The 27,217-nt window shown below is 41.5% G+C and overlaps 1 protein-coding gene across 1 annotated transcript in view; it reads left to right on the forward strand.

Moving 5' to 3' along the window:
• The window catches only part of MYH15 (myosin heavy chain 15), a 64,311-nt gene that overhangs the window by 21,110 nt on the left and 15,984 nt on the right, over positions 1-27,217 (forward strand). Inside the window, exons 15-34 of the mRNA XM_074972788.1 lie at positions 1,132-1,281; positions 2,611-2,781; positions 3,368-3,547; positions 4,957-5,089; positions 6,767-6,834; positions 12,145-12,232; positions 12,469-12,586; positions 12,881-13,004; positions 14,176-14,312; positions 14,706-14,961; positions 15,518-15,760; positions 16,413-16,589; positions 17,509-17,654; positions 18,422-18,512; positions 19,840-20,229; positions 21,399-21,525; positions 22,727-22,845; positions 23,519-23,715; positions 24,527-24,876; positions 26,375-26,499. Coding sequence (XP_074828889.1) covers positions 1,132-1,281; positions 2,611-2,781; positions 3,368-3,547; positions 4,957-5,089; positions 6,767-6,834; positions 12,145-12,232; positions 12,469-12,586; positions 12,881-13,004; positions 14,176-14,312; positions 14,706-14,961; positions 15,518-15,760; positions 16,413-16,589; positions 17,509-17,654; positions 18,422-18,512; positions 19,840-20,229; positions 21,399-21,525; positions 22,727-22,845; positions 23,519-23,715; positions 24,527-24,876; positions 26,375-26,499 — 3,390 coding nt within the window. The remainder of the gene's footprint in view (positions 1-1,131; positions 1,282-2,610; positions 2,782-3,367; positions 3,548-4,956; positions 5,090-6,766; positions 6,835-12,144; positions 12,233-12,468; positions 12,587-12,880; positions 13,005-14,175; positions 14,313-14,705; positions 14,962-15,517; positions 15,761-16,412; positions 16,590-17,508; positions 17,655-18,421; positions 18,513-19,839; positions 20,230-21,398; positions 21,526-22,726; positions 22,846-23,518; positions 23,716-24,526; positions 24,877-26,374; positions 26,500-27,217) is intronic.

Consider the following 27,217-nt stretch of genomic DNA (forward strand, 5'->3'; position numbering starts at 1 on the left):
CTACAGGGGAATAATGGAAGGAGGAGATTTTTCAGTAGCATTGTTTCCATTATTTAATAGCAGCACCCACTCAAGGAAACCACTTGCGTAAACTGCACAGGTCAGTGTATCTAACTCTGGACCTGAATTAGTCACCTAGGAGAACTGAGTCGTGGATTTTTATTATTTATTTATTGGTCACTTACATAATTTTAGAACCCAAAGGCCCCAGTCTGGATCAGAGCAACCTCACACATTAATATCTTTTAATTTACCCAGTAAAGACAGCAATAAGTTAGTGCTGCTGCTTCTCTGAAAAGTTGGAGTAGTAACAGCATGGCTGGTGCTGAAGAGTTTAGGTTACAATGAAAAGGGGTCTCTGAAGACAAGGTACTCGTGTAGAATTCGTAATCAGAGCACCATCAGATATTATGTGCATCCTCTCCTGTTGGCACAGTTGGCTATTTGAGAGGATAATGAAGAAGCATTGCCTGGTGCTGTTTAGTGTGTTTAGTTGTGTTGGGTTGCTTTAATATTTTGAGTGTCCCTTCCATCACAGACAGTTAGCCATCACAGATACAAGTTTGAGGACCATGGCACTTTCCAAAACATAAGGAGCAGTTAGCCAGTGGTAAACTTGGGCCAATTCAGATCCTCTGCATCTGTGGAGGACCTCTTCAATTCCCACCGCATTCAGGGAGATAGCAGGCTTCTTTGACCTCACCACCATGGGTCTGGGATACAGAACCCTCATGAGTCAGTAGAAAGGTGCACAGCCATCAGTAGTAGTCTGCATCCCTCTCCAGATTCTGGCTACACTCCAGGGTTGCCATGTTATCCCAAGTTGCAAGGTGCTGCCCAGCTCTTCAGCAAGGAGTGGGGTAAGGCTGGGATTTGGCCCCAGATAAATAGATTTAATAAAATACACTATTGCTAGTGCTACAGAAATAAGGTGCAGCACAGCTTATGGGGAAAGCTTTTCTAATTTCGTTAGGCATTCATCACTCAGAGTCAGGATTACTGTGAAACTGTCTTCAAACTACAAGCAGAGGTTTAATAGCTAAAATGCCCTGAGATGAAAAGTATTGTATACTGTAAAGGCATACAGTCATCCTGATTATCTGATAACTGCGTTTGAAACCGGTCCTTTAGGTTGTGTATGCTGTTGGGGCCTTATCCAAGGCAGTGTATGATCGAATGTTCAAGTGGCTGGTACTCCGTATTAACAAGACCTTGGACACTAGGCTGCCAAGACAGTTCTTCATTGGGGTCTTGGACATTGCTGGCTTTGAAATCTTTGATGTGAGTATTGGTTGGTAAGAACTCAGCTGAAGGTCACCAAATACTACTTAGCCATAGTTCTTGGGTTTCATCTTTCTTCTGAAAGGACAGTAGGGTAAAGAACAAATGTGACCGAAGAGAGAATCATGAACAAGAATCTGCAAAGCTGTTGATATCAGTGGGCACTGGTGGCACTCAACACCTTGCAAGATCGGGCATGCAATTCATGCTTGAATTGGGGAGGTTTGGGACATTTGATAAAGATGAGCAGCTCCAAAAGTTAGGTAGGACTTCTGTCTCATCTGCTCTTGACTCATGCATTTGAAGTTGACTGGAATAAGGTGTGCTTTAGGGTATTTTATTTCAAGGAGTCTTCATCTTAGAGAGGAATCTTATTATGTTCTGTGATATTGCTCATGTTTCATTATAATGTCTTTGTAAACTGAAGTGTGAGAGTAAAGCATCTTGATTGCTAAGGCCTCTTCCTCAAAATGTATTCTTGAAGGCTAGAGGGCAGCGTTTGCAAGAAGGAAATTCAATATATGCCAACATAACTAGAAAATATATTGAAAGATTCCCCAGCTTGGAGTTCAGCCTAGTCCTAGGAATGCTGGTGTGGAGCCCAGGCTTCCCACTGGTATCCTTTCCTGCTTTGTCTTCAAGGGACACCTATACAATGGGGGCGGGGGAGCTAAACTGGACTTAATTCCTTGTTCACTGCAGACCAGGTAATGGTCCTGTACCCATTGACACTCAGAAACACCTGGTTGTAGAAAGTCTGCTTGAAATTAATTGAGACTGTGGATGGCAATAGTTCTTTGTTTATTTGCCAGGTCAATGTAAACTCATTTTGCCAGCCTGGTTTGTCAGCCCTTGCTTTGACTCTTTATGATGCTGCTTTCTAATGACTTGCCGCTCACGTCAAAGGAATGTTGGTGTATATTTTTGGTGCTTTGGCAGCACTGGAGATGCTAAATGTCTCTAGTGATCAAACCACCTGATCCAGGAAGTAAATTGATTGCCCCAGGGGCCAAGAAGGAATGTTACTTCCCATGCACAGTGCTTCACAAATTGGCCTATGTGTTGATTTTGCTTTCCTAGGAAGCACTGGGTTTTAACTGCTGCCAGAGGAAGATACTGAACTTGATGGACCAGTGTTCTGATCAAATATGGAAATTCTCATGTTCCTATGTACTGCACGTTAGGAAGCAGTTAGCCTGAGAAACTCCCCCATAGCCTCTCTGGCAGTTACCTGATACATAGTTTTAGATTTAGACTATTTCTTCCATGCCTGACCCCTTCATATTTAATTTTGTGTGACTGTTTCTCTTTTCCCCTTCTGCACCATAGTATAACAGCTTTGAGCAACTTTGCATCAATTACACAAATGAAAAACTGCAACAGTTTTTCAATCACCACATGTTTGTCTTGGAGCAAGAAGAATACAAAAAGGAAGGCATCGAATGGGTATTCATTGATTTTGGCTTGGACTTGCAGGCCTGCATTGACTTAATTGAAAAGGTACGTACAGGAGCACAAAGGCATGTATGTTCAGACCTGTTTTCATGCATAATGCTCTCGTTGGAGAGTTCTTTTATTTCCAGCGTTAAAGTAGGCTTAGTGTGAGTAGCAAAACAAACAAAAGCTCTAGTTCTTCTCCTTGCTGCAGTATAAGCAAAATCTAAAGAAGATTAATTTGTGTGATGCTTAGAATGCCTAAATAAGAGAGAGAGAGAGAGATGGAACCAACAGAAATTATCAAGTTACACAATAGCTAGCTTGAGTTGGATCAGGTCCAGAATGACCAGCTTTAAAATATCAGTCAAATGCCTTGGAAGTTAATAAAGCAAAATCTGAAAGTCCGTAAGAAATGCTATTAGAAGTCAGTGTAAAACCTCCCAAAGCAGAAGTGTCATAGTGAGCTGTCAAAAGTCTGCTTGCTGATTTAACAGAATAAACATGAGTTGCCCAGTCATTATGACAAGGAACCCTGTGAATATGGAATTCCATCAAGTCAAGCCTAGTTGTGACACAGCTACTAAAATCTGCTTAATCATAAAAATGGAATCCTAAAGATTTTCTAATTAAAATCTCTTTGGATCAATAGCCACTGGGCATCCTGTCTATCCTGGAAGAGGAGTGCATGTTTCCAAAGGCTACGGACATGACATTCAAAGCCAAACTTTATGACAACCATCTTGGCAAGTCACCCAACCTTCAGAAACCTCGGATTGACAAAAAAAGGAAATATGAAGCTCACTTTGAACTTCTTCATTATGCTGGTGTGGTAAGTTTCTAGTATCACCAGAGATAGACATTGTACTAGAATTCCTACAAATGGATTCATCCAATAGCTACCAAAAAAATAACGGTTATACTTAAAATTTTAAAAAAACAGGACTGGTCAGAAATAAGGATAACATCAACCTCTGTGCCCTAGGTATTACAGCACATTGAGATATAGGGATCCAGGTGCATCGAAACGTGGATATAACAGATCAAGTTAAGGAGGACGCATGGTGGTTTAGTGAAGATTTGCCAAGGTGTTTCTAGTCTTGTCTGTGAAATCACCCTAAGTTACCTACCTTCAGAAAAGTGACCATATAAAAATGCTACCATCTTAGTTGACATATTGATTCCCTGTACAAATTCAGTCATATGTGGCTATGTTGGGAACCAAACCAAGGTTTTACTGCTTTTTACTCCTGTTAGTGCTGCAGAGCCAACACAGCTAAAAGTAAGATGAATTCTGTTCTCCCCCTTGCACAATCAACCGGATTATTCTAAGGTCTAACTTCAGAATCTGTTGTGGATGGGTGGTGAAGGTGATACATGAATCAGAATGAACCCGGTTTCTCATTCTGAGTTGAGTTTTCAGAAATGGCAGAAGAAAAAGCATCTTTTACTCAAATGGAGCAAATCTGATATGGAATCATTGAGAAAATGTAGGCACCCCATGAGGCCACTTTTAGACTCACTATTCAGAGTGCCATTGAACTTTAACCTACTTGTATATTTAATAATAATATAATTAATATCTAGCTTTTATATAGCACTTTTCATCTGGAGAGCTCAAAGCAGTTTACAAAGGAGTCAATATCATTATCCCCATTTTACAGGTGGGGAAACTGAGGCACGGGTGGCTGTGGGTTGCTTAACGTCACCCTGTAGGCCATTGGCAGAGCCAGGAATTGTATCTTTAAGAGACTTCAGTTAAGAGATTCACATCAGAAAATCCAACAGAGAGCTGTGGAATAGTAAAGGGCCTATTGTAATATAAAACCATAACTTGTCAGTTCTATTAGCAGATCTCAAGGTATGGTTCAAGATATGCCCACCTGGGGCACATGGGGTTCTTTCCAGTGGCCTGCGGGGCCACAGAACACATTGAGACCCAGGAAAGATGAGGGAATGGCAAGATTGGGAAGGGATATAGAGGATTCAGATGGGGAATTGTTGGGAGTGGGAGCCAGGGATCAGAAAGCAGAGAATTGGAGACTAAACGGCAGGTATGGCTCATGAGAGTGATTCCCTGTGAAGTGTTTTACAGGATAAAGCTTGTGCCATTAATTTCAAACCAAGCTGTAAAGAACTGTAGCTGCTTGTGAGGAAGAAAGTGTGAGACATAGACTACTGGGGAAAGTGTTTGACATGGTTTATTTTTCTTACATTTTGGACCACATGGTTCTTTCTTAGGTGCCCTATAACATCATTGGCTGGCTTGAGAAAAACAAAGACCCACTTAATGAAACTGTGGTGGGCATTTTTCAAAAATCTGCCAACAAACTGCTGGGAAGCCTATTTGAAAACTACGTCAGTGCTGACTCTAGTAAGTAGAATAAGCTTACAAGGATTTTCCTTCACTTCCAGGGCACATGCTTGGAAAGGAATTTAAAAAACAAAAGAATACTATAGGCATCCACCGACTGACATTAAATCAGGCATTGTCTCATTAATTAAATGGGCATGGCATCTATACTAGTGTGCCACAATATTTTAAAAGGAGCCTTATCCCTGTTTGTCTGTGTGCCTGCCATTTTGTATGTGTATTCCTTTGAGCAATTTTGGCACACTATTTTGTGTGCACAAATGCTGGAATCTCTGCATGCATATCCTATATGTATATTGGCACTCAGTTTGAGCATGCCAATGGGGATTGAACTATGCAAAGTCTCACTTGTGTGTGCAAGTGATGCACACAAAAATGTATAAATGATTGTTTATCAACAAAAACAGGTCATGTCTCCAAATTACGGCCCTCTCTCCAGCTGAATTACAAAGCTTCCAAACAGTGTCTAAACTAAAGTGACTCTTAACATTTAGGAGAATGCACTTGCTGTGATAAGAAAAGTTCATATGATCAAAATGTTATTGGATTAGTGATGGACAAACTGAATGATACCTGTCTAGTGCTTCTCCAAACCTCTAAAGTCTGCAAAATTAGGTAGGAAAAACTTGCAAGAATAGGTTTTCATGAGGCTTCTAGTAGTTCTGAAATAAACTCTCTCTCTTTTACTGAGCCGTTTTATTTGAGGTAAGGCAAGTCACAAGCTTCCATAAAATTGATGTTAAGGAAATAGGACTGGCACTCATTACAGAGATGTAGCTGTTGTGTCCTAAAGTCACAATCACTTATAGCCTATTTATTACAAACCTCATTTATGTAGATGTAGTTGTCATGAATCATAAGATCCCTTATGAAAGAATTAGAAACTGCAGACTTCATAATGTGGATTAGAGATGGAGCAGAATAAAAATAACAAAAAGCCTGCCTCTAGCAAACTGTTGCAGGTAGCTAAGTGCCTATCTGCCACAGAGCATCAGTCCCAGGAGTGCTACCTTGTCTTGCACACTGTGCCAGTCAAAAGAAATAGCCATTCTTGGCACTGTCACCATCAGGAGAGACGTATTTTTGAGAATAACATCAAACACATGGTACTTTTCACTTTCCTTGACATGGCTGTGCTGTTCTCAGGAGACAAATTCCAGGCCATATACTCTCTACAGTTCACATGCTATGTAACCAGGTTAGTCATTTTCTTTAGTTTGATGTTTTTCTGGGTATATCTGACTGTATGAAATAAAAATAAATGAATCCCAAACTACTTAATATTTTGTCAGAAATTCATTTTTATGTCCTTATTATGAGGCATGGTTACAGAAATGAATAGTTAACACCATATACAACTGTAGAGGAACTATAATGCAGTAAATTTATGAAGATTTCTGATGAAAACCACAGAAAGGAAGAGAGTGCTTTAGCATGAGTCACCAAAAGCCTTAAACAAAACTATATCCTTTATAATATTTAAAGTGTGAGAATACTGGATTTCTTTTGTACAACACTTGAGGACCAAAGAGACTCACATGACTTTAATTTTACCTTGATTCCAATTATTAATTACATTTTACTTCTGGAAATATTTTTACGGACTTTGTTTCTTACCTGAATACTACATTTGATTTAGCTGTTCTTTATGTGTTTCATTTATTTTAATTTTTTTAGTTGATCACAGTACAGAAAAGAAACGCAAGAAAGGAGCTTCCTTCCAAACAGTGTCATCGCTACACAAAGTAATTTTAATTTTTTTATTTAAATGGCTCATAATTTTTCTGTGTAATTTCAACTATGAGGCTCCATTGTAATCAAAAAGAAGAACCACAAGTGCTTTAGTAGACCAAATCAAACTGAAACTGAATGTTTGAATTTGGATCTGGGTTTAGGTGTTGATAAGGTCTAAGTGACTAATTCATAACAAATTATTTATTTGTTTAATTTCTCTTCTTCTGTTCTTTCAATGTTCATTGAACAAATTTGGTTTTTTTTAATCATTTTGAACAGACTATTCACAATTTTTGAACTTTTTTGATTTTTGTTTACTCTATGGTTATTGTTTCATACTCATTTGAAAATGGAGATGGTCACATGATATTGTTTCTATTCCCTGATTGGATGAGTGTACTACTTATAATCAGGCTCCATGGTTAGAATGTTCATGGAAACCCAATGTAAAATTTGCTTTACGTGAGTACTGGAGCTTAAAACTCATTTTCTGCAACCATCCATGCTACTAAAACTGAAATACATTTGTATTATTTGTGGAAGGTGGACAGAAAGACCATATCTTCACTGGCAAAAATAGGACCTGTTATTCACCACTGGAGCAACTCCACCTGGGATAACAATGGAGGAAGCTGTAATGTAAGCAAGCTTTGAGTGGTTTTTACCCGCCATGTCATCTAATCTTGCTTAGAGCTACTCCCAGTTGAGCGAAATCAGTGGTGAATTGAGTCCTATTTTGGCCAGTGTAGACAAAGGTGAAAGAAGTGTGAAGATAGCTGAAGCAAATTTCCACAGACTGCAGCTTGATAATTGATAAGAACTCACAAAGGGCAGCAAGGTGCCCAATTTCATTGACTTTCTCTTGGAGTTAAGAACATAAGGACTGCCATACTGGGTCAGACCAATGTTCCATCTAGCCTAGTATTCTGTCTTCTGACAGTGGAGGCTTTGGATTACCCCAGGCATGGGATTACATCCCTGACTATATTGGCTAATAGCCACTAATGAACCTCTCCTCCATTAATTTATCCAGTTCTTTTTTTTAACTCAGTTATGCTTTGGCCATCACAACATCCCATGGCAATGAGTTCCACAGGTTAATTGTATGTTGTATGAAAAAGTACTTCACTTTGTTTGTATTAAACCTGCGGCCTATCAATTTCTTTGGGTGACCCCTGTTTTCTGGATTGTGGGAAAGGGTAAATAATACTTCTCTATGCACTTTTTCCATTCCATTCATGATTTTATAGACCTCTAACATATCCTCTATTAGTTGCCTCTTTTCTAAGCCAAACAGCCCTTTATCTTTTTAGTCTCTCCTCATATGGAAGCCGTTCCATACCCGTGACCATCTTTGTTGCTCTTCTTTGCACCTTTTCTAGTTCCACTATATTCTTTTTTGGGAAAGGATAACCAGAACAAAACACAGTATTCAAGGTGTAAGTGCATTACAGATTTATATAGTGGCATTAATATATTTTCTGTCTTATGGTCTATCCCTCTCTGACTAGTTCCTAACAATTTGTTAGCCTTTTTGACTGCTGCTGCTCATTGAGCTGAAATTTTCATAGAACTATCCATGGTGACTCCAAGATCCCTTTCTTGAGTGGTAACAGCTAAATTAGAACCCATCATTATATATGTATAGTTGGGATTATTTTTTCCAACGTGTGATACTTCGCGCTTATCACATCTGAATTTCATCTTCCATTTTGTTGCCCAGTCACATAGTTTAGTGAGATCCCTCTAACGCTTCACAATCAACTTTGGACTTACTTACCTTGAATAATTTTGTATCATCTGCAAACTTTGCTGCTTCATTGTTCATTCACTTTTCCAGATCATTAATGCATATGTTGGACTGTGTCCCCCAGTAGAGATCCTTGGGGGACACAGCTATTTATCTCTCTCCCTTGTGAAAACTAACCATTTATTCCTACCCTTTGTTTCCTGTCATTTGCCCAGATCCATGAGAGGATCTTCCCTCTTATCCCATGACTTTTCAGTTTCCTTAAGAGCCTTTGGTGAAGGACCTTGTCAAAGCCTTTCTGAAAATCTAAGTACACTATATCAGTTGGCTCAATCTTATCCACATGTTGCCCCCCTCAAAGAATTCTAATAGACTGGTGAGGCATGATTTCCCTTTATAAAAGCTGTGTTGACTCTTCCCCTGACCAATCATGTTCATCTATGTGTCTGATAATTCTGTTCTTTACTGTATTTCTACCAATTTGACTGGTACTGAAGTAGGGCTCACTGGCCTGTAATTGCCAGGATCGCCTCTGGAGCCCTTTTTAAAAATTAGTGTCACATTAGCTATCCTCCAGTCATCTGGTACAGCAGCTGATTTAAATGATAGGTTACATACCACAGTTAGTAGTTCTGCAATTTCATATATGAGTTCCTTCAGAACGCTTGGGTAAATACCATCTGATCCTGGTGACTTATTACTGTTTAACTCTGAACTCTAAAACCTCTTCTATTGACACCTCAGTGTTGGACATTTTCTTAGATTTGTCACCCAAAAAGAATAACTCTGGTATGGGTATGTCCCACCATATCCTCTGCAGTGAAGACCGATGCAAAGAATTCACTTAGCTTCTCTGCAATGGCCTTGTCTTCCCTAAGTGTACCTTTAACATCTTTGTTGTCTAGTGGCCCCATTGCCTGTTTGGCAGGCTTCTTGTTTCTGATGTGCTTAAAAGAATTCTTACTGGTAGTTTTTGCATCTTTAGCAACTTGCTTCTCAAATTCTTTCTTGGCCCGCCTTATTATACTTTTACACGTTCTCTGCCAGTGTTTGTGCATCTTCTTCCTATCCTTATTAGGATTTGACTTCCAAATTTTAAAGTATGCCTTTTGGCCTCTAACAAACCTCCTCTACTTTGCTGTTGAGCCATAATGGCATTCTTTTGGTTGTCTTACTGTCTTTTCGGATTTGGGATATAGTCTGAGCCTCTGTTATGGTGTTTTTAAATAGTCCTCATGTTTGCAGGCATTTAACTAGCCCTTGTGACAACTCCTTTTAATTTCTATCTAACAAGCAACCTCATTCTTGTGTAATTCTCTTTTTTAAAGTTAAATGTTACAGTAGGTGAAGGGACGGTTTGATAGTATCCCCACACAAGAATGTTAAATTTAATTACATTATGGTCACTATTACCAAGCAGTTCAGCTACAGTTACCTCTTGGACCAGATCCCATGCTGGACTTAAGACTAAATGAAGGACTGCCTCTTCCTTTGTGGGTTCCAGGACTAGCTGCTCCAAGAAGCAGTCATTTAAGGTGACTAGAAATTTTATCTCTGTATCACATCTTGAGGTGACATTTACCCAGCTAATATGAGGATAGTTTAAATCACCCGTTATTTCTGCTTTTGTAGCTTCTCTAGCCTCCCTTAACATTTGCCAAACACTGTCATCATCCTTGTCAGGTGGTTGGTCGTACATTCCTCCTGTTACACTCTGTTTAATCAAGCATGGAATTTCTCTCCATAGAGTTTCTGTAGTATTGTTTCATGTAAGATTTTTACCTGGTTTGACTCCATGCTTCCTTTAACATCTAATGCCACTCCCCCACTAGCACTACCCACTCCTACTCTGTCGTTCCTATGTATTTTATACTTTGGTATAACTGTATCCCATTGATTATCTTCATTCCACCAAGTTTCTGTGATGCCTCTTATATCCTCATTTAATGCCAAGCAACTCTAGTTCACCCATCTTAGCATTCAGACTTCTAGCATTTGTATATGAGCACTCGTACATTTTGTCAATATTCCGTTGTTTGTCTTCATGTATTATATTTAATTGGGACTCTATTTCATTTGCCTGTTCATTTGACTATCTCCTACCTGTACTACATCAACTTCTTTGCTATCCTCTTTACTAGGATATAGAGTTCCCCCTTTAATAAATTCATCCCTAAGGGACATCTCTGCCCAAACCATGTGCTCCTCCACTCCTGTTGGTCTTCCCCAGCCTTTAGTTAAAAAATGCCCTACATCCTTTTTGACTTTGTGTGCCAGCAGTCTGTTTCCATTTTGATTTAGGTGGAGCCCATTCCCTCCTGTATAGTCCACTCCTTCTCCAAACGGTTCCCCAATTCCTAATACACTTAAATCTCTCCTCCCTACTCCATCATCTCATTCATGCATTGAAACTCTGCAGTTCTGCCTGTCTTTCTGGCCTGGCCCATGGAACTGGAAACATTTCAGAGAATGCTACAGTGGAGGTCCTGGACTTTCGTTTTACACCTAGTGGACTAAATTTGGCCTCCAGGACTCTCCCCTACCTTTCCCTATGTCATTGATACATACAGGTTCCACAATCACTGGCTCCTCCCCAACACTGCACATAAGTCTGTCTGTATGTTTTGTGAGATCCGCTACCTTTGCACCTAGTAGGCAATTCACCATGCCGTGCTCCCACTCATCACACACCCAGCTATCTATATTTCTAATAATCAAATCCTCCAGTAGTATTGTCTGTCTCTTCCTAATAACGGGGGTCTTTTCCTCCAGAGGGATATCCCCTAGGTGCGAGAGAATATCAGGACATCATCTAGAAGGTGGGTCCCAACTATGGGAACATTTCCATCTACTCCAGCTTGTTGGTTCCTGCCCCGGGACTTTCATCCTCCTTAGCAGCACAAGGGCTGTTTGACAGGAGGTGGGACCGCTCTATGTCCCTGAAAGTCTCCTCATGTACCTCTGTCTCCTTTAGCTCCGCCAGTTCAGCCACTCTGGTCTCCAGAGCCCATACTCTGTCTCTGAGGGCCCTGGATTGCTTGCACAGCACGACACATATGCCACCTTCCCATGAGGCAGGTAATCATACTTGTTGCACTCGGTGTAATAAACTGGGTAGCCCAAACCCTGGTGCTGGACTTCTGTCTGCAATTTTTTATTCTTGTGGCTTTTTAATGTCACCTAAGTTTAGGTTATGTTGGTGAGGTGTATTGGCTTTCCTTTATTCTGTCAATTACCTTCCTTGGCAACTTGGTGACTTTCTAATTGTTATAGTCCCTCAGACTCATCCCCCTGCAGCCAAGCTCTCTTTAGGCGGGCACCTAAATGCCCATTGTGCCTTCGAGAATCTCCCCCAACACAGTCATTATGAAGACATGATTGCACTGACATATGCAGAGTATTCACTCTGAATAGTCTGTAGGGGTGGTGCTAATATCCACCTGTACATCTGCCTTATTTTCTGCTTATTAGACAATATATATTTTATAGCATTGCTGCTCACATATACATTTAGTACAATATTAAGTTCTAATGATTTAGCTAATTCTGTTTTTTATTATACCCTTTTTAGGAAAATTTAAATAAACTGATGACTAACCTGAGATCTACAGCTCCTCACTTTGTGCGCTGTATTATCCCCAATGAAACTAAAACTCCAGGTATGGAAAATCCAGCAATTTGTTGTTCTATCTGCATTTTAATCCTGTTATTTTTATCCCAGAAGCCATTTCTAAGTCATCAGCCCACACTTAAAAGCAATTTGATTGTACTCTTCCTCCAATGCTAGCTGTCGTTTCGAGACATTACTCCCAACTCTTCTCACCTACTGAGCAAAATGAAGGTTAAATCCTCATGGAACGATCTGATTTTAATTAAGTTCTTGAATTTTTTTAAGGTGCAATGGATGCTTACCTTGTCCTCCACCAGCTTCGCTGTAACGGTGTCCTGGAAGGAATCCGTATTTGCCGTAAGGGATTTCCAAACAGAGTGCTTTACGCTGACTTTAAACAAAGGTAACACAGAGACCAGTCCCAGACACAGGTCACATTTCTTCTCATGATCCAATTCCAGTCAGAATCATCGTAGCCTTCTCTATAAAAATGAGCCAGGGTACTTTCTCCCCTCTTTGTTTTCCTCAGGTTAATTTTCAGTTCAAAACGCCTGGAATTGGAGGGCAGTATTCTACCCTTGGTTTTAATCTGAAGTAGTTCCACTGCGGTTACCCCACACTTATTACAGTTTAATGGGAGCAGACTCTGACCCAGCATCCCAGTCCCCTTTACTCATTCTTCACCTGTTGTTAACAGGTACCGTATTCTGAATCCAGCTGCCATTCCAGAAGATAAGTTTGTGGACAGCAGAAAAGCTTCTGAAAAACTGCTCAGTTCTTTAGATATTGACCAAACCCAGTATCGTTTTGGACACACAAAGGTAACCAGAAAAGAGCATGTAATTCCTTTTTGAAAGCAAAGATTTCAGAGCTGCAGGGTTCAGATCTAGATCTAAATGTTGCTGAAGATAATGTTTTATACAGAGATATATGACCATACCAAAGCCCACATTTGAAAACAGACAATAAACAAAGGCACTGCTTAATAAAGGAGAAAAACCCAGCTGTAAATTCCTGTCATAAATATTGACATTTCCATCAGGAAGTAGTCTATATATTGATGCAACCATTTTAAACGTGCTTTCTAATGGCAGTATATATTCATTGTAAGATAGATGGAGTAGTGCAGTTGGTCTGTGGTGGCATTGTGGGGACACTTGTTAGTCCATCTAATTCCTGGATGATACCAAAATCTCTTTGCATATAAATCACCACACAGCTGTCAGTGGTTATGGTTACTAGAACCTGAGTGCGATTAAAACGAGAGACCTAGCAGCACAAGTAATTCTAATCTTAAGGTACCAGTACAAAAAATAAAACAGAGGAGTTCTGCTTTATAAGCCAACAGAGGTGGCTCAAGCACTGCATATTGTTTTCTACAGGAATAATGCTACCAACAACAGGTGTAGCTGAACCAGTGCTGCTAACGCTTTAACTGCCAGTGTAGACAGGACCAAACCATGATCAGCACCATTTCAGCTGCCTTATTTACACAGAGCAAGTCTTGATTACAGTTTGTGAAATGGTGCTAAACACAACTCTGTCCTGTCTACACTGGCAGTGAAATGGATACTAGCAGCAGTTCAGACGCACCCATTTTTAGCAAGGGGTGGTTGATTGTCTAGCTTGAAAAGGCTCGGGAGACTAACAATGATACCACAACAGATTGGTTCCTATTTTGTGCGCCCAGGTAAAAAAGTTAAAAACATTCCCGGGGTCTAACACCGATTAGTAGCATGGTTATTACATGAGGTTGGCACATTTGAAACAGGTGAGATCAAACTATGATGCGTACTGTGATTGGGTCACTATAATATTATATAGTGACCCCCTGACACAGACTTTTCTATTACCTAGCCATCACTCTGCTTCTGTTACCAGTCTTCCCTTGACCACTGCTGTTACAATAAAAATGGACTTACATTGCTCCATGTTTCGTGAAGATGGGATTATTCTGAGCTTGTTCCTAAATGACATCTGCCTATATTTTAGGTATTCTTTAAGGCTGGTCTCCTGGGCCATCTGGAAGAAATGAGGGATCAGAGACTATCCAAGATCCTAACAATGATCCAAGCAAGAGTACGAGGCAAACTGATGCGTATTGAGTTCCAAAAAATAGTGGAGCGAAGGTACAGGCAATCTTGGATTATTCCCTTCAGTCTGGGGGATGAAACCACTCCTGTCTCACCTGATGACTAAATAGGGCCCTTACAGTAGTACTTAAGTCTCTAGCTGGACATAAATGAAGGATTACACAGAGTAGTTTTAATATAGATTTACAACAACAGTAGTTCCATATTGATCACCCACCATTTCAACTAAAATCAGTCAGTTGTAGATGCTCAGTGTCTCTGGCAGTCCAGCCATAATCAAATGTTTTGCCTGTCTAAGCACAAGTTCCTAATGCTGTTCAGAGCACAAAAGTACGACTGCTCTGAGGACAAGCTCAAAGAATGTATACAGCTCCCTCAACGCAGGCTGGGTTTACTTTGGGGGTTTTTTTTTTAATTTTTATAAACCAGGGATGCCCTTCTCGTGATCCAGTGGAACATTCGAGCTTTCATGGCTGTGAAGAACTGGCCCTGGATGAAGCTTTTCTTCAAGATCAAGCCCCTTCTGAAGTCCGCAGAAACTGAAAAGGAAATGGCCAATATGAAAGAGGAATTCTTGAAGCTGAAGGAGGCCTTGGAAAAATCTGAAGCCAGGAGGAAGGAACTGGAAGAAAAGCAAGTCTCTCTGGTTCAGGAGAAGAATGACTTGCTCCTTCAGCTGCAGGCAGTGAGTGGGCAAAGCTATTTTTGGTTCGTGTTTTATTTAATGTTCTTTCAGACATGACATCTTGCAAACCAAGCAGTCAAAGGGGACTTGGCTTTAGGTATTTACACAAGCAGTTTTAAATTATGTAGCTGCTCTGGCTAGGAAATTAGGTTAAATTTACAATGGATATAAATTCACATGTTTGAGAGCGCAAGCTGATGGCTTGCCAATGCAAAAATTCTGGTGTTCAAGGAAATATTAATGTCCTAATTAATATTGTGAATTATATTTAATCAGATTGCATGCATGAGTGGGCATGCCCAACGTTAAAGGCTCCATCCTGCTTCCACTGAATTTATCAGGAGTTTTGTCTTTGACATCAAATGAGAGAAGGAGTAGACCCAGAGTTAGCCCATATTAACCTTATTTCCAGAGCTGTTCTGGTACACTCTTGTGATCTGCTGTACGAACGTGTATTGGTCTGGGTTCTATGAGAACTAAATGAGTGGGGAATAAATGCAAATAATTAAGTTGGTAACTCCCAGGCATTGTTGTCATCTTTTCTGTATTATGCCAGGAGCAAGACACACTGGCAGATGCAGAAGAACGATGCGACATGCTGATTAAATCCAAGATCCAGATGGAGGCAAAAGTCAAAGAACTGACAGAGCGGGTAGAGGATGAAGAGGAGATGAACTCTGAGCTGACCTCCAAGAAGAGAAAACTGGAAGATGAGTGCTCTGAATTGAAGAAAGACATTGATGACCTTGAAATAACATTGGCAAAAGTAGAGAAAGAAAAACATGCTACTGAAAATAAGGTACCATTAGAACTTGGCCATACATCTCCACAGAGGATTTATACATAGGGTGGGCTACTTTATGGAGGAGATGTTGGAGTTCTGCTAATTGAAAGGCGTGTATAGTAAAGGCCACCCTGCAAGATCTGATTATATACACAGTTGAGGTTGAGCCTGGATCTCCAGTTTCCCAAGTGAGTTCTGCTGCTACCAAACCAGAGAATAGTGTCTGGTTTTACCCCAGTAAATAACCAGGTTGTAACTAACCAGAGTTCTTTAAACTCTTCCTCTTGCACAGTCAAAACTTCTCCTCTCCTTTTTCCCCAGAGAGAACAAAAAACTAGAACCTTCCCCAGTGATGCTGAAAAAAAATTGGTGGAGTTGGAAAGCAGATGTCCCCATAACAAAGCCACTGCAAGAACTGGCATTAATTGGCAGTGTCAGCTGAGAAGCCAGAATTAAAATGAACTCCCCCTTCACTGTATCATCCTAATAGCCAGGTTAACTGCTTTTACAAAATATCCATCTCCAACTGATTTAGTATAAACTACTTTCTAATTCTCCAATACGAGTACGGTCCAGGCAGTTCCCTCAGGCCAGGTTACAATAATCCTCGGCTGAAATTACTTACAAGCACATCTGTCACTGCTATTGCATTTCTTCTACCACACAGGTCAAAAATCTGACAGAAGAAATGGCATCTCTGGATGAGACCATTAGCAAACTTACTAAAGAGAAGAAATCTTTGCAGGAAGCTCACCAGCAAGCTCTGGATGACCTACAGGCAGAGGAAGACAAGGTCAACACACTGAGCAAAACTAAACTGAAACTAGAACAGCAAGTAGATGATGTGAGTTTGTCCTTCTCTTCATTTACATGATACTTATTTCTCCATTACTTATGGCTTTTGGGAAGCTGGGAAACATTTTCTGTTCTTTTGTAAATGAACTAGACTAACTTGGATGTGAACGTGCAAACCACAAGGAGGAGGGTGTATTATTTTCCTCTACAGTTAACCTTTTATAAAGTACAACTGTAACGCCGACAGACCCCGCTCGTCAGTGGGTGGGATTGAACCTGGGACCTCTGGAGCTTAGTGCATGAGTCTCTACAGCATGAGCTAAAAACAAGCCGGCTATTAGCTAAGGCTCTAGAGCAGACTCATTTTTTCTCTCTTTAAGTGGTCTCGGTGCCACTAGATGGGACAGAACACCACACCCAGAAGGTGTGTGGGTTACATACTTCTCCTAGCTGAGGCAGTGCATCCCAAGCTTCAGAGGACTTCCCAGTTGAAATCCCGGACGAGCCCCCCACTTGTAATGCTGACAGACCCCGGTCATGGGCAGGCGGTATCAAACCTGGGACCTCTGGAGCTTAGCGCATGAGCCAAAAGCCAACTGATAAATCTCTTTCTCTCTAAGTGGTCTCGGTGCCACTAGATGGGACAGAACATCACACCCAGGAAGTGTGTGAGTTACACAACAATAACAAGAGAAAATCCATTTGGTTTGTATTTGCAGTGTAATTAACCTGTAATGCAACAGAGCTGTCTTGGAGAGAAAGGGCAGTAATGTCTGCACAAACAGGAAGCATGGAGTGGCCCTTACATCATATTAATCCCAGTTTGTGTTCTTGACTGGGCTGATGGCAGCTAGAAAGAAAAAATGGAAAACAGGATACTGGTACTTTAACTCTTCTGCTTCAGCGTTCATTAGAGTGTAGCACAAAACTGGACCTTATGTTTAACGACTGGTTTCTCATTCCTATAGCTTGAGGGCTCACTAGAACAAGAGAAGAAAATAAGGATGGACCTGGAAAGGGTCAAACGGAAACTGGAAGGGGACTTGAAGCTGACCCAGGAGAGTCTCATGGATTTGGAAAATGATAAGCTGCAGCTGGATGAAAAGTTGAAGAAGTAAGATATTGTTTGTATTGTACAGAATAATACAGGAACCTGGGATTTGCCATTCCAGGCCCATTAACCCCAGAATCCTGCCGGCTACAGTGGCAGACACTGACTGCCCGTTCAGAGGAAGGTGACTCACGAATATTGTCCAGTGCTGAATCGGGATAAGAGAATTCCTTCCTGGGGCCTGCAGTATGTACCCTGAAGCATGAGATTTGATTGATCCCCATCTTCATATGCATAAAATGAATATTTGTGAGCCCTTTAGCTGACCAGAGAAAAAGGCTTACAGAAATCTAAAAAAGGTGTCTATCCCATCGAACCTGCTAACAGTACAGTTGTAAGACCTCAGCTCTGTTAAATGTACCTATCCACTGAGTTTGAAAAGCAATTTTATTTCTGTGTGACCTTTTGCAAATAACAGAGGTAAGAAGTTCTCACCTATAGCTATTCATAATATCAGAAGTCCAGCCAGCCTGATATTGTACAAGGTAAGGACACTTTACATATAGTAGCACAACATATGAGTGTCTGGACAGTCTTAGCTTGGACAATACTGTTCTGACAGAAGACTGTATTTTTTCCAAACCAGTGGTAGTGAGTTTGGGAGTTTTAGTGATATTACAACAGCAGCATTCTTCCCATTTCAGCTCTGACTGAGTCAGCACTTTTATTCCCAGGTCTTTATAAGCAGACTATAAAAATTTGCTTTAGAAAATCTTTGCTTCAGCTGGTACGGTAAATCTATCACTGCAGAACTTTATTTTCCTTGACAGGAAAGAATTTGAAATAAGTCAGCTGAACTCCAAGCTTGAGGATGAACAAACCATAGTGATGCAACTCCAGAAGAAGATCAAGGAGTTGCAGGTAATTTTTTTGTCTTCACTTCTTCTGTGTCAGGAATGAACCCTGGCGGGGAATAGAGAAGCATGGGGAGTGAGGGGAGGAGAGAGGAAGTGGTGTGATCTCAGATGTTTCTGCCCTGGATACATGGCACAGAGAAGGAAGAGGGTGAGCTGGTAGGCCTGAAGCACAAATGCTGTGGCAGACTACTCTGAAGCATGGACCGTAATAAAGGAGACTGAGCCATGTGAGAAGAATTTATGCTTAGAAGACCATCCCCAAGCCTGGAGCAAGGAGAAGGAGCCTGAGGCTAGTTTGACGAAGAAGAAGCAATTTTGGGAGGCCACCCTCAAGCACAGGGGACAGAGAAGCCCAGGCTTAACTAGAGGGACCCCGGGTTAACTAATGACATGGGGGTTCAGGAAAGGCAATAAGGAGGGAGACTGAGAAGGAAATCTACATGAGAGTGGGTGCAGGAGAACATAAAAAGGGAAATTGGGCACCAGAAGGCTCAAAGCCTGGATTCCACTGGTGCAAACTGAAGAATTAGATTGTGAATCTGGCTCACAGATCTTGAGTTACAGGCTGTCACAGCCCTGCATGTTCATGAAATGACACACTGTGTCATAAAGGAAAGGAAAGATACAAACTGCAGTGATATGTGGTATAGCTAGAATTTGTCACTAATGATCACTAAGACATAAAACCCAGAGTCCATTCCAGAATAAATGCTGCTGATCTATGGAAGCTCCATTACTCTCCTGCGTTCTGTATCTGCCAAGGTTGTTTCCTGTGCTTCTCTGGAGTTTACAAGATGCTGCACTAATTATGCATTGGCTCCTTCCCAGGGAAAAATTTGTGACTGAATAGCTCTGATTGTTCCAGTTCAGAGGTGAGAGAGGGAGTTGAAGAAAGAGGTCATGAGGCCTGCTCATTACCCAGGCACTCCTCAGTCTCTCACATCCCAGGCAGAGGTTGAAGAGTACTTGCTACACAATGGCTATTACAATAACCGGAAAGAGCCTCTTACAGTTTTCTTGAACAGTGATTGGGAGAGGAAAAGATACTCTTCCGTTCCACTTCCAAATAAATTGCTTTTCTTATATTCCTGGTCTGCAGACTTTGGACTAAAGTTTGTAGAGAAAGCACTGAGTGGTTTTAGTAGGAGATACGATGCTAAGTCCTATTCCAGCTCCAACACTGCTGTGGCCTGGTTTTGCTATTTATAAATTGCAGTACATATGACATGGAGCTGTTGTGAAGGGTCATTATTTATGAAGTGCTTTGAGCTCCTATGGCAATTGCAATGAAGGTGAAGGGTGTTACGTGCATGTGTGTCTTTGCCTCGTAGGCTCGTATAGAGGAGCTAGAAGAGGAGCTGGAAGCAGAAAGAGCTGCCAGAGCCAAGGTGGAAAAGCAAAGATCGGATCTGGCTCGAGAGCTGGAGGAGCTGAGTGAGCGGCTGGAAGAGGCTGGAGGAGCCACTGCAGCGCAGCTGGAGATGAACAAGAAGCGGGAGGCTGAGTTCCTGAAGCTGCGGCGGGATCTCGAGGAGGCCACGCTGCACTATGAGGCGACAGCTGCCACCCTGAGGAAGAAGCATGCAGACAGCATGGCGGAGCTGGGGGAGCAAGTGGACAACCTGCAGCGTGTCAAGCAGAAACTAGAGAAAGAGAAGAGCGAGCTGAAGCTGGAGGTGGATGACCTGTCATCCAACATGGAGCAGATGGTCAAAGGAAAAGTAGGGCTTCTGAGACTACGTACACAAATATTCAAACAGGGGCTTGTTTTAAAGTTTCCAGAGAGGCAGAGGGGGGTTGGGTGATTCATGAGAGCAATAGAAAGGGTTTGTCTCAGAGTTGCATCCAATGAAGTGAGCTGTAGCTCACGAAAGCTTATGCTCAAATAAATTTGTTAGTCTCTAAGGTGCTACAAGTACTCCTGTTCTTTTTGCAGAAAGGGTTTGGAGGCTTTCACATCTAGGTCATTTGTTTCACTCCATCCCAGGCTGGTGACGACCTTCTGATAGCTATTGTGTGGCTTATTTGAAATGAGTTTGTCCTGCAGCTCAGTCCTTACCAGTCATAGGCCCTTATCTCACAAGGTAGTACTGTGATAAGGGGTCCCTCTTAGCATTCTCTGAAGAGCACCCAAGAGCTGGGGGGTGATGGAGACTGAACTATTCCTCCGCCTCACAAAGAAGTCCCTCTAGATCATTGGTTTGAGTCTCAGCAGGGAGGTGTGGAGGGGGGAGGTAGCTTACACAGCCATTGCCTGGACTGTTACTGTGGGTAGATAAATTGTGGGTGTAGTCTTCTGGGTGGTTAATCCCATCCAGCAATTCAGAAGACGTTTGAAGAAACTTTCACCTGTGCATATGATACCTTTTGAAATCACTGCAGGAGCTTACTACTGCATTGTTTCCATTCAGAATCCAAGGCTCTCATTAAAGAAAATAACTATTTTTCTGTCCTCTTGCATCACCACCTTGCACTAACTTTATTTTTAAGAGTTTAATTTTTTAAAAAGTCTATGGGGGGATCATTTCTTCTGGGTCACCTTAAAATCTGAGCTAAATCCTAAAGCCATTATTTAAGTTTTACTCAGGCAAACTTTTATTGAAGAAAACTGGAGGGAGAATGTATAAAACTGGCAAACAGCATAAAAATCTTACTAAGTAAACTCCTTGCTTATAAGTATAATATTAACAAAATGCAATGCAAGTCTTCTCACTCCAAAGCTCATTGAACAGAAGATTTAACTTCTGCCTTCCAAAATTCTACTTGTCTGGGGTGAAAATATCATTAGTGTTTTTATTGTGAAGGCTTGTATTGTAGGGTAAACCAGATAGTTATGTACCTGGGTTGAGAAGTTTGCAGCTTTGTGTATCTTTTCTCTCAATTCCATTAGTCGAATGCAGAAAAACTTTGTCGCACATATGAAGACAACCTCAATGAGACAAAGACTAAACTGGATGAAATGACTCGCTTAATGAATGACCTCACCACCCAAAAAGGAAAGCTGCAAACTGAGAATGGTAGGCATGTGCAGCATCAGTGAGATTCTTTGAGTTCATTGCAGGAACGTGCTAGACCCTGCAGGGAATTGGAATTCTGTTGCATACGGGTGGCTGAGTGAAGAGTAAACACCTAGTTAGATACTACCTGTGTGGTACCACAGGTGAGCCTTGCCTCACTTCCTTTCATCTGGGTTATAAACAAGTCCAGATGGATCTTTTTTTAATCAAAGAGCATCCCCCCTGCCTTTCACAGGTCTCATTTAGTATGTGTGCAAGTAGAAGCTCACTCAAATACACCTGGCTTTTTTAAAAGAATAAGCTTACCCTAAGGTTACCCTTGAGCCATGCTGCCATCATATCATCTCAGGTAAACAGGGCAATGCTGAGCAAGGTTCAGCTGTGAAGACCCTGAACAAGGAACACCTCACGTAGGAGCTGCAGGAGGTGGTGGTGTTAATACTGTAGGCGGCATTATTGTTTGTGAGTGTGCTATGCCCCAACACGGTGTTAGGGCATTGTGCTTCTGGACAGGCATTCTTTGCAGTGAGACATGAAACCAGTGTTTTATTAGTGATAATTCAAGATCCTATGCCACTTTTTGCCAGAGTCAGAGTTTTAATCTCTGCATCTTGACCAAATTCCAACTCTGATCACTGTTTTGTTAACCAACATTCCTATGTATTTTCACTTGGGTGTTATGTTTTTCATTTCCTGTCCTAAACTAGTGTGCAGCATTGCTGTGCACTGTTAAATGGCTGCTGCATACCATCTCCACAATGGCTGTATTCACGTGGTGGCTAATGTGTTCCCATGTATTCTCCTGACCTGCCTCATGGGAGTTGTGAAGTTGATATTTCTAAAGTGCTTTGCAACATTGGGGAAAAGGTCTACAGAAGTACAATGTACAGTAATAAAAAGTATGAAGGAAAAAAACAGTAATTGCACATGGAAGCTAGTGTATGTCTACTTCAGTGAATGATGCAAGAGTCCAACTAAAATTAATGTACCACTGTACATGCCATGTGTAAATAAACTAAAAGAAACCTTGCATATATCTGAGAAGGCTGAGTCAGATGCTTTCCTTAATAAGAGATCAGCCATATTCACTGGGGAGGGGTGGGGTTTCTCTTTGGAGGGTTGTAACTAAACCTTGAATTTGGCCCAGTGGGTTAGCAAGCAACTAATGTTCCAATCTTGCTTGGTTAAAATCCCTTGGCAGGTGAATTTGCAAGGCAGCTAGAAGAAAAAGAGTCACTGATAAGTCAGCTTTCCAGAGGGAAGACGTCATTCACTCAGCAGATTGAAGAACTTAGAAGACGGCTGGAAGAGGAAACAAAGGTAATGCTTTGGCTCTTTCACCCCATTTGCTTATGTGTCAGCTTTTGACAATGATACATTTCACTAGCTATAGTTTAAAAAAAAAACAGTGAGATGGCTGGAATGCTTGTTGATTGAGATGAATGGGAATAGATTTGTTTACTTTTAACAAGGAGGAAAACTAAAACCAGACATTTGAGCCTAAACATTCTGATGGCAGTACTAATAGGAATTTCTGCATCTGACCAGGACAAGTCAGAGAGGTGGGGAAGAGGAGTTAGTTATACTCTCTCTTTCTAGAAAGAATCATTCTAACAGGGGCTCCAAGCAGTAAAAAGTGTTTGATAAATCTTAGAATTTTCATTTGAATGTTTGGATGCTTATGCGAATGAATTAGAACATGTTTGGTCTCAATGCTGGGCTGGACATGTCACGGGAAACAGGCTTTCTCGTGGCATTTAGGGTGTTTCTTACTTCCATTTGGACCAGAATACTTGAGAATGTCCTTTCTTGTTCTCTTCCCCTCCCCTCAGCTGTGGCCAGACACTCGGAGACGAAGAGGAAAAGGAACTGAACTTTTTGTAACCTAGAAAGGCTCAGTTTGGATTGTTGGGGACCTGTTGGTTGGGGCTTATTGTGTCCCAGACTGGTTTGCCATCCTTGACTATAACGATGTAACCTATTAATCCTGCAGTCCAAGAACGCCCTTGCTCATGCACTGCAAGCTGCCAGGCACGACTGCGATCTTCTGCGGGAGCAGTTTGAAGAGGAGCAAGAAGCCAAGGCAGAGCTGCAGCGGGCTCTGTCCAAGGGAAATGCAGAAGTGGCACAGTGGAGGACTAAATATGAAACTGATGCCATTCAAAGAACTGAGGAGCTAGAAGAAGCCAAGTAAGTGGTTTCTATTATCATTGCCTTCTTCCTGTACTCCACTGGGAGAACTACACTCCATAGCATTTTTTAACCACACTGAAATATACAGAATAAGAGGATTACAGTGCTAGTAGTTTCCACACTGTCAGATGAATGTACGCTCTCTGTCTGTGTTGTGTTTGCCATCTCCAAGTGGCTCCTGCCATTAATCAGGAGCCACACTTACTTGATAACTTGTTTGGGAGCTATTCATAGAATCGTAGAACTGGAAGGGACCTTGAGAGGTCATCTAGTCCAGTCCCCTGCACTCAAGACAGGTCTAAGTATTATCTAGACCATCCCTGACGGGTGTTTGTCTGACCCGATCTTAAAAATCTCCAGTGACAAGAGATTCCACAACCTCCCTAAGCAAAATTTATTCCAGTGCTTAACAACTCTGACAGTTAGGAATTTTTTCCTAATGTTCAACCTAAACCTCCCTTGCTTCAATTTAAGCCCATTGCTTGTTGTCCTATCCTTAGCAGTTAAGAAGAACAATTTTTCTCCCCCGTCCTGTAACATCCTTTTATGTACTTGAAAACTGTTATGATGTCCCCCCTCAGTCTTCTCTTTCTCCAGACTAAACAGACCCAATTTTTTCAATCTTTCCTCATAGGTCATGTTTTCTAGACCTTTAATCATGTTTGTTGCTCTCCTCTGGACTTTCTCTCATTTGTCCACATCTTCCCTGAAATTTGGCACCCATAACTGGACACAATACTCCAGCTGAGGCCTAATCAGGCCTGTTCATGGTTGTCTTACTGCTCTGCCCCATTTTTCCCCATGTTAGAAAAAAGCTAGCGGCTCGCCTACAGGAAGCTGAGGAAGCAATTGAGGCAGCCAATGCCAAGTGCTCTTCCCTGGAGAAGACAAAGCACAGGCTGCAGAACGAGCTGGAGGACATCATGATTGACTTAGAAAGGGCTAACTCGGCAGCGGCAGCCCTGGACAAGAAGCAGCGCAATTTTGACAAGCTCATCAGTGACTGGAAGCAGAAGTACGAGGAGACGCAAGCAGAGCTTGAAGCTTCCCAGAAGGAAGCCCGTAGCCTGAGCACAGAGCTGTTTAAACTGAAGAATGCCTACGAAGAAACTCTGGACAATCTGGAGACAGTGAAAAGGGAAAACAAGAACCTCCAAGGTAGGCCATGCATAACAGGCTCAGCAGTAGTTAAGAGAGAACCTGGTTGTCTTGAGATGTGGTGCCCCTGTAGAAGTGGGATAAAATTAGTCTCACTACTGCACTGGAGCAGTGGATGTTCCCTCTGTCACTGAAATCTGTTCTATTTTCCTTCTCTACATCCAGTTTTTAAACGAATTTGGTGCTGATGAAAGATGCTGAATTAACAGCATTTATCCACAGGAACAGGAGCAACATACAGGCAGTTAGTGCATGCTTTTCTACACTAACCTGCCAAAGTACCCCAATAGTACCCTGTAGCAGGGTCTATCTTCATGGGATAAAGAAGAAATCAAACCCTTTCTATCACTGGCCAACTGCTGAGCCTGCCGACAAAGGACCTAACTGGTACCAGTTATGGTGCTTTTTGTAACATGGAACACTTCTCCACTAGTGTATGAGAGACAAATAGTTTCACTGAGGCCTCTGAACAGCCATTTTGTGATAGATTTTTGGCCACAATCCCTTAGCAAATATTTTGAAATATCCAGTCCCATGTAATTAGAAAAATTTTAATGGAACTGTACTAAGTTCTTCAACTTTATTGGCTTGTTGTCTAGAATTTTGTTTTGAGCTGTACCATCCATCTGACTCTTATGACCAGAGTTCAAGTCTTAAAATAGTAGGTCCTATTTCAAAAGATCATGGAATCATAAAGGAACTCTCGGGTGTTTGTTACTCACAGGAAATCCAACCAGTTCTTCATACAGGCCCAGAGGAGTTCACATCACAAAATAAACCCAATCATCACTGTTGTCCTTCTTGGCAGTCACTTGAGTGAGCACAAGTATTGAGTGGAGGTGGAGAGTTAACATACTCTGTCATTGTTTAGAGGTGCTACTTAGAATAGGAGTGAGGAATGTAGATGGACTGCTGCATGGGACATTTGAAGTTTGGTGGACAGAATCATAGAAGATTAGGGTTGGAAGAGGCCTCAGGAGGTCGTCTAGTCCAACCCCCTGCTCAAAGCAGGACCAACACCAACTAAATCATCCCAGCCAGGGCTTCATCAAGCAGGGCCTTAAAAACCCCTAAGGATGGAGATTCCACCACCTCCCTAGGTAACCTATTCCAGTGCTTCACCACTCTCCTAGTGAAACAGTGTTTCCTAATATCCAACCTAGACCTCTCCCACTGCAACTTGAGACCATTGCTCCTTGTTCTGTCATCTGCCACCATAGAGCCCTTCCAGAAACTAGCAAGTTTGCTAAACTGCTACAACCAGTTTAAAACTGGTTGTGGAGAGTCCCCACACAAAAGATGCACTGCTTTAATTAAACAGATTTAAGTGAAATCAGTGCAACTTCTGTGTATAGACAAACCGTTAGCAAGTTATTTGGAAGGTGATTTTTGTAATCACTCTCTGTGCCAGGTGGTAAAATCATAATGTTACACTTGTATGTACAGTACTATGTTTCTGGGACTTTCTGATACTAAATTCTTCTTCTTGTCATTTCAGAGGAAATTTCTGATCTGACTGATCAGATTAGTGAAGGAAACAAGAGCCTTCATGAGATAGAAAAAATCAAGAAACAGGTTGAACAAGAAAAGTCAGAAGTTCAGTTAGCCCTGGAAGAAGCTGAGGTAAGAGGAAGGAAGGGAGGGAAGGAGGTTTGTCTGTTGCTGCATCACTTTCTCAGTCACACAGCAAAAATTTACTGCTTATTATTAGGAGATCTTTCTCTGCTCCTCTGTATTTACACACCAATCTTGCTGGCCTAAATTTTCAAAAGTAACATGATTTTGGCAGCTTCAATTTTTGGGTGTCCAAACTGAGACACCTCTATAGTGACCTGATTTTCAGAAACTGCAAGAAACCCTTCCTCTGAAAATCAGGCCTCTTCAAAGCAGCTCAACGTGGAGCATCCAAATTCCCAGTCACTTTTTAAAATGCAAGCTGCCAGGGGTGGTGGTTTTGCTCATCCAATTTAACACCTTACTGAGTATGCCAAATATCTTGTATTCATCAGCAAATTCGTAACTCTCATCTTCCTCTTTGAGCATTAAAAGCTATAAACTTTATGAAGTTTTATTCTAAATAATGTCTTGCTATGGATTGCACTGACATTAGTGCCCTGCTTTCTTTCTACAATGATAGTCTGCTAAGCAAGAGTAGCAGTCTCATAAACCCAAATTAAAAGAGGCCATTCAGAAAATCTTTAAATCCCAAAGGAGTCTGGTAAAAATCACAGTAATTTTCTGCAGTGACAGGCATGCATACATACATGGAGGACCCACCTCAATTTCTGAGAGTGAACCAGCACTACAAAATTCATTACAGGCCAGGTGGAAATCAGCTCCT

The sequence above is a fragment of the Natator depressus genome, chromosome 1 (assembly GCF_965152275.1).
Source record: "Natator depressus isolate rNatDep1 chromosome 1, rNatDep2.hap1, whole genome shotgun sequence".
In the NCBI taxonomy this organism is placed as follows: Eukaryota; Metazoa; Chordata; order Testudines; family Cheloniidae; genus Natator; species Natator depressus.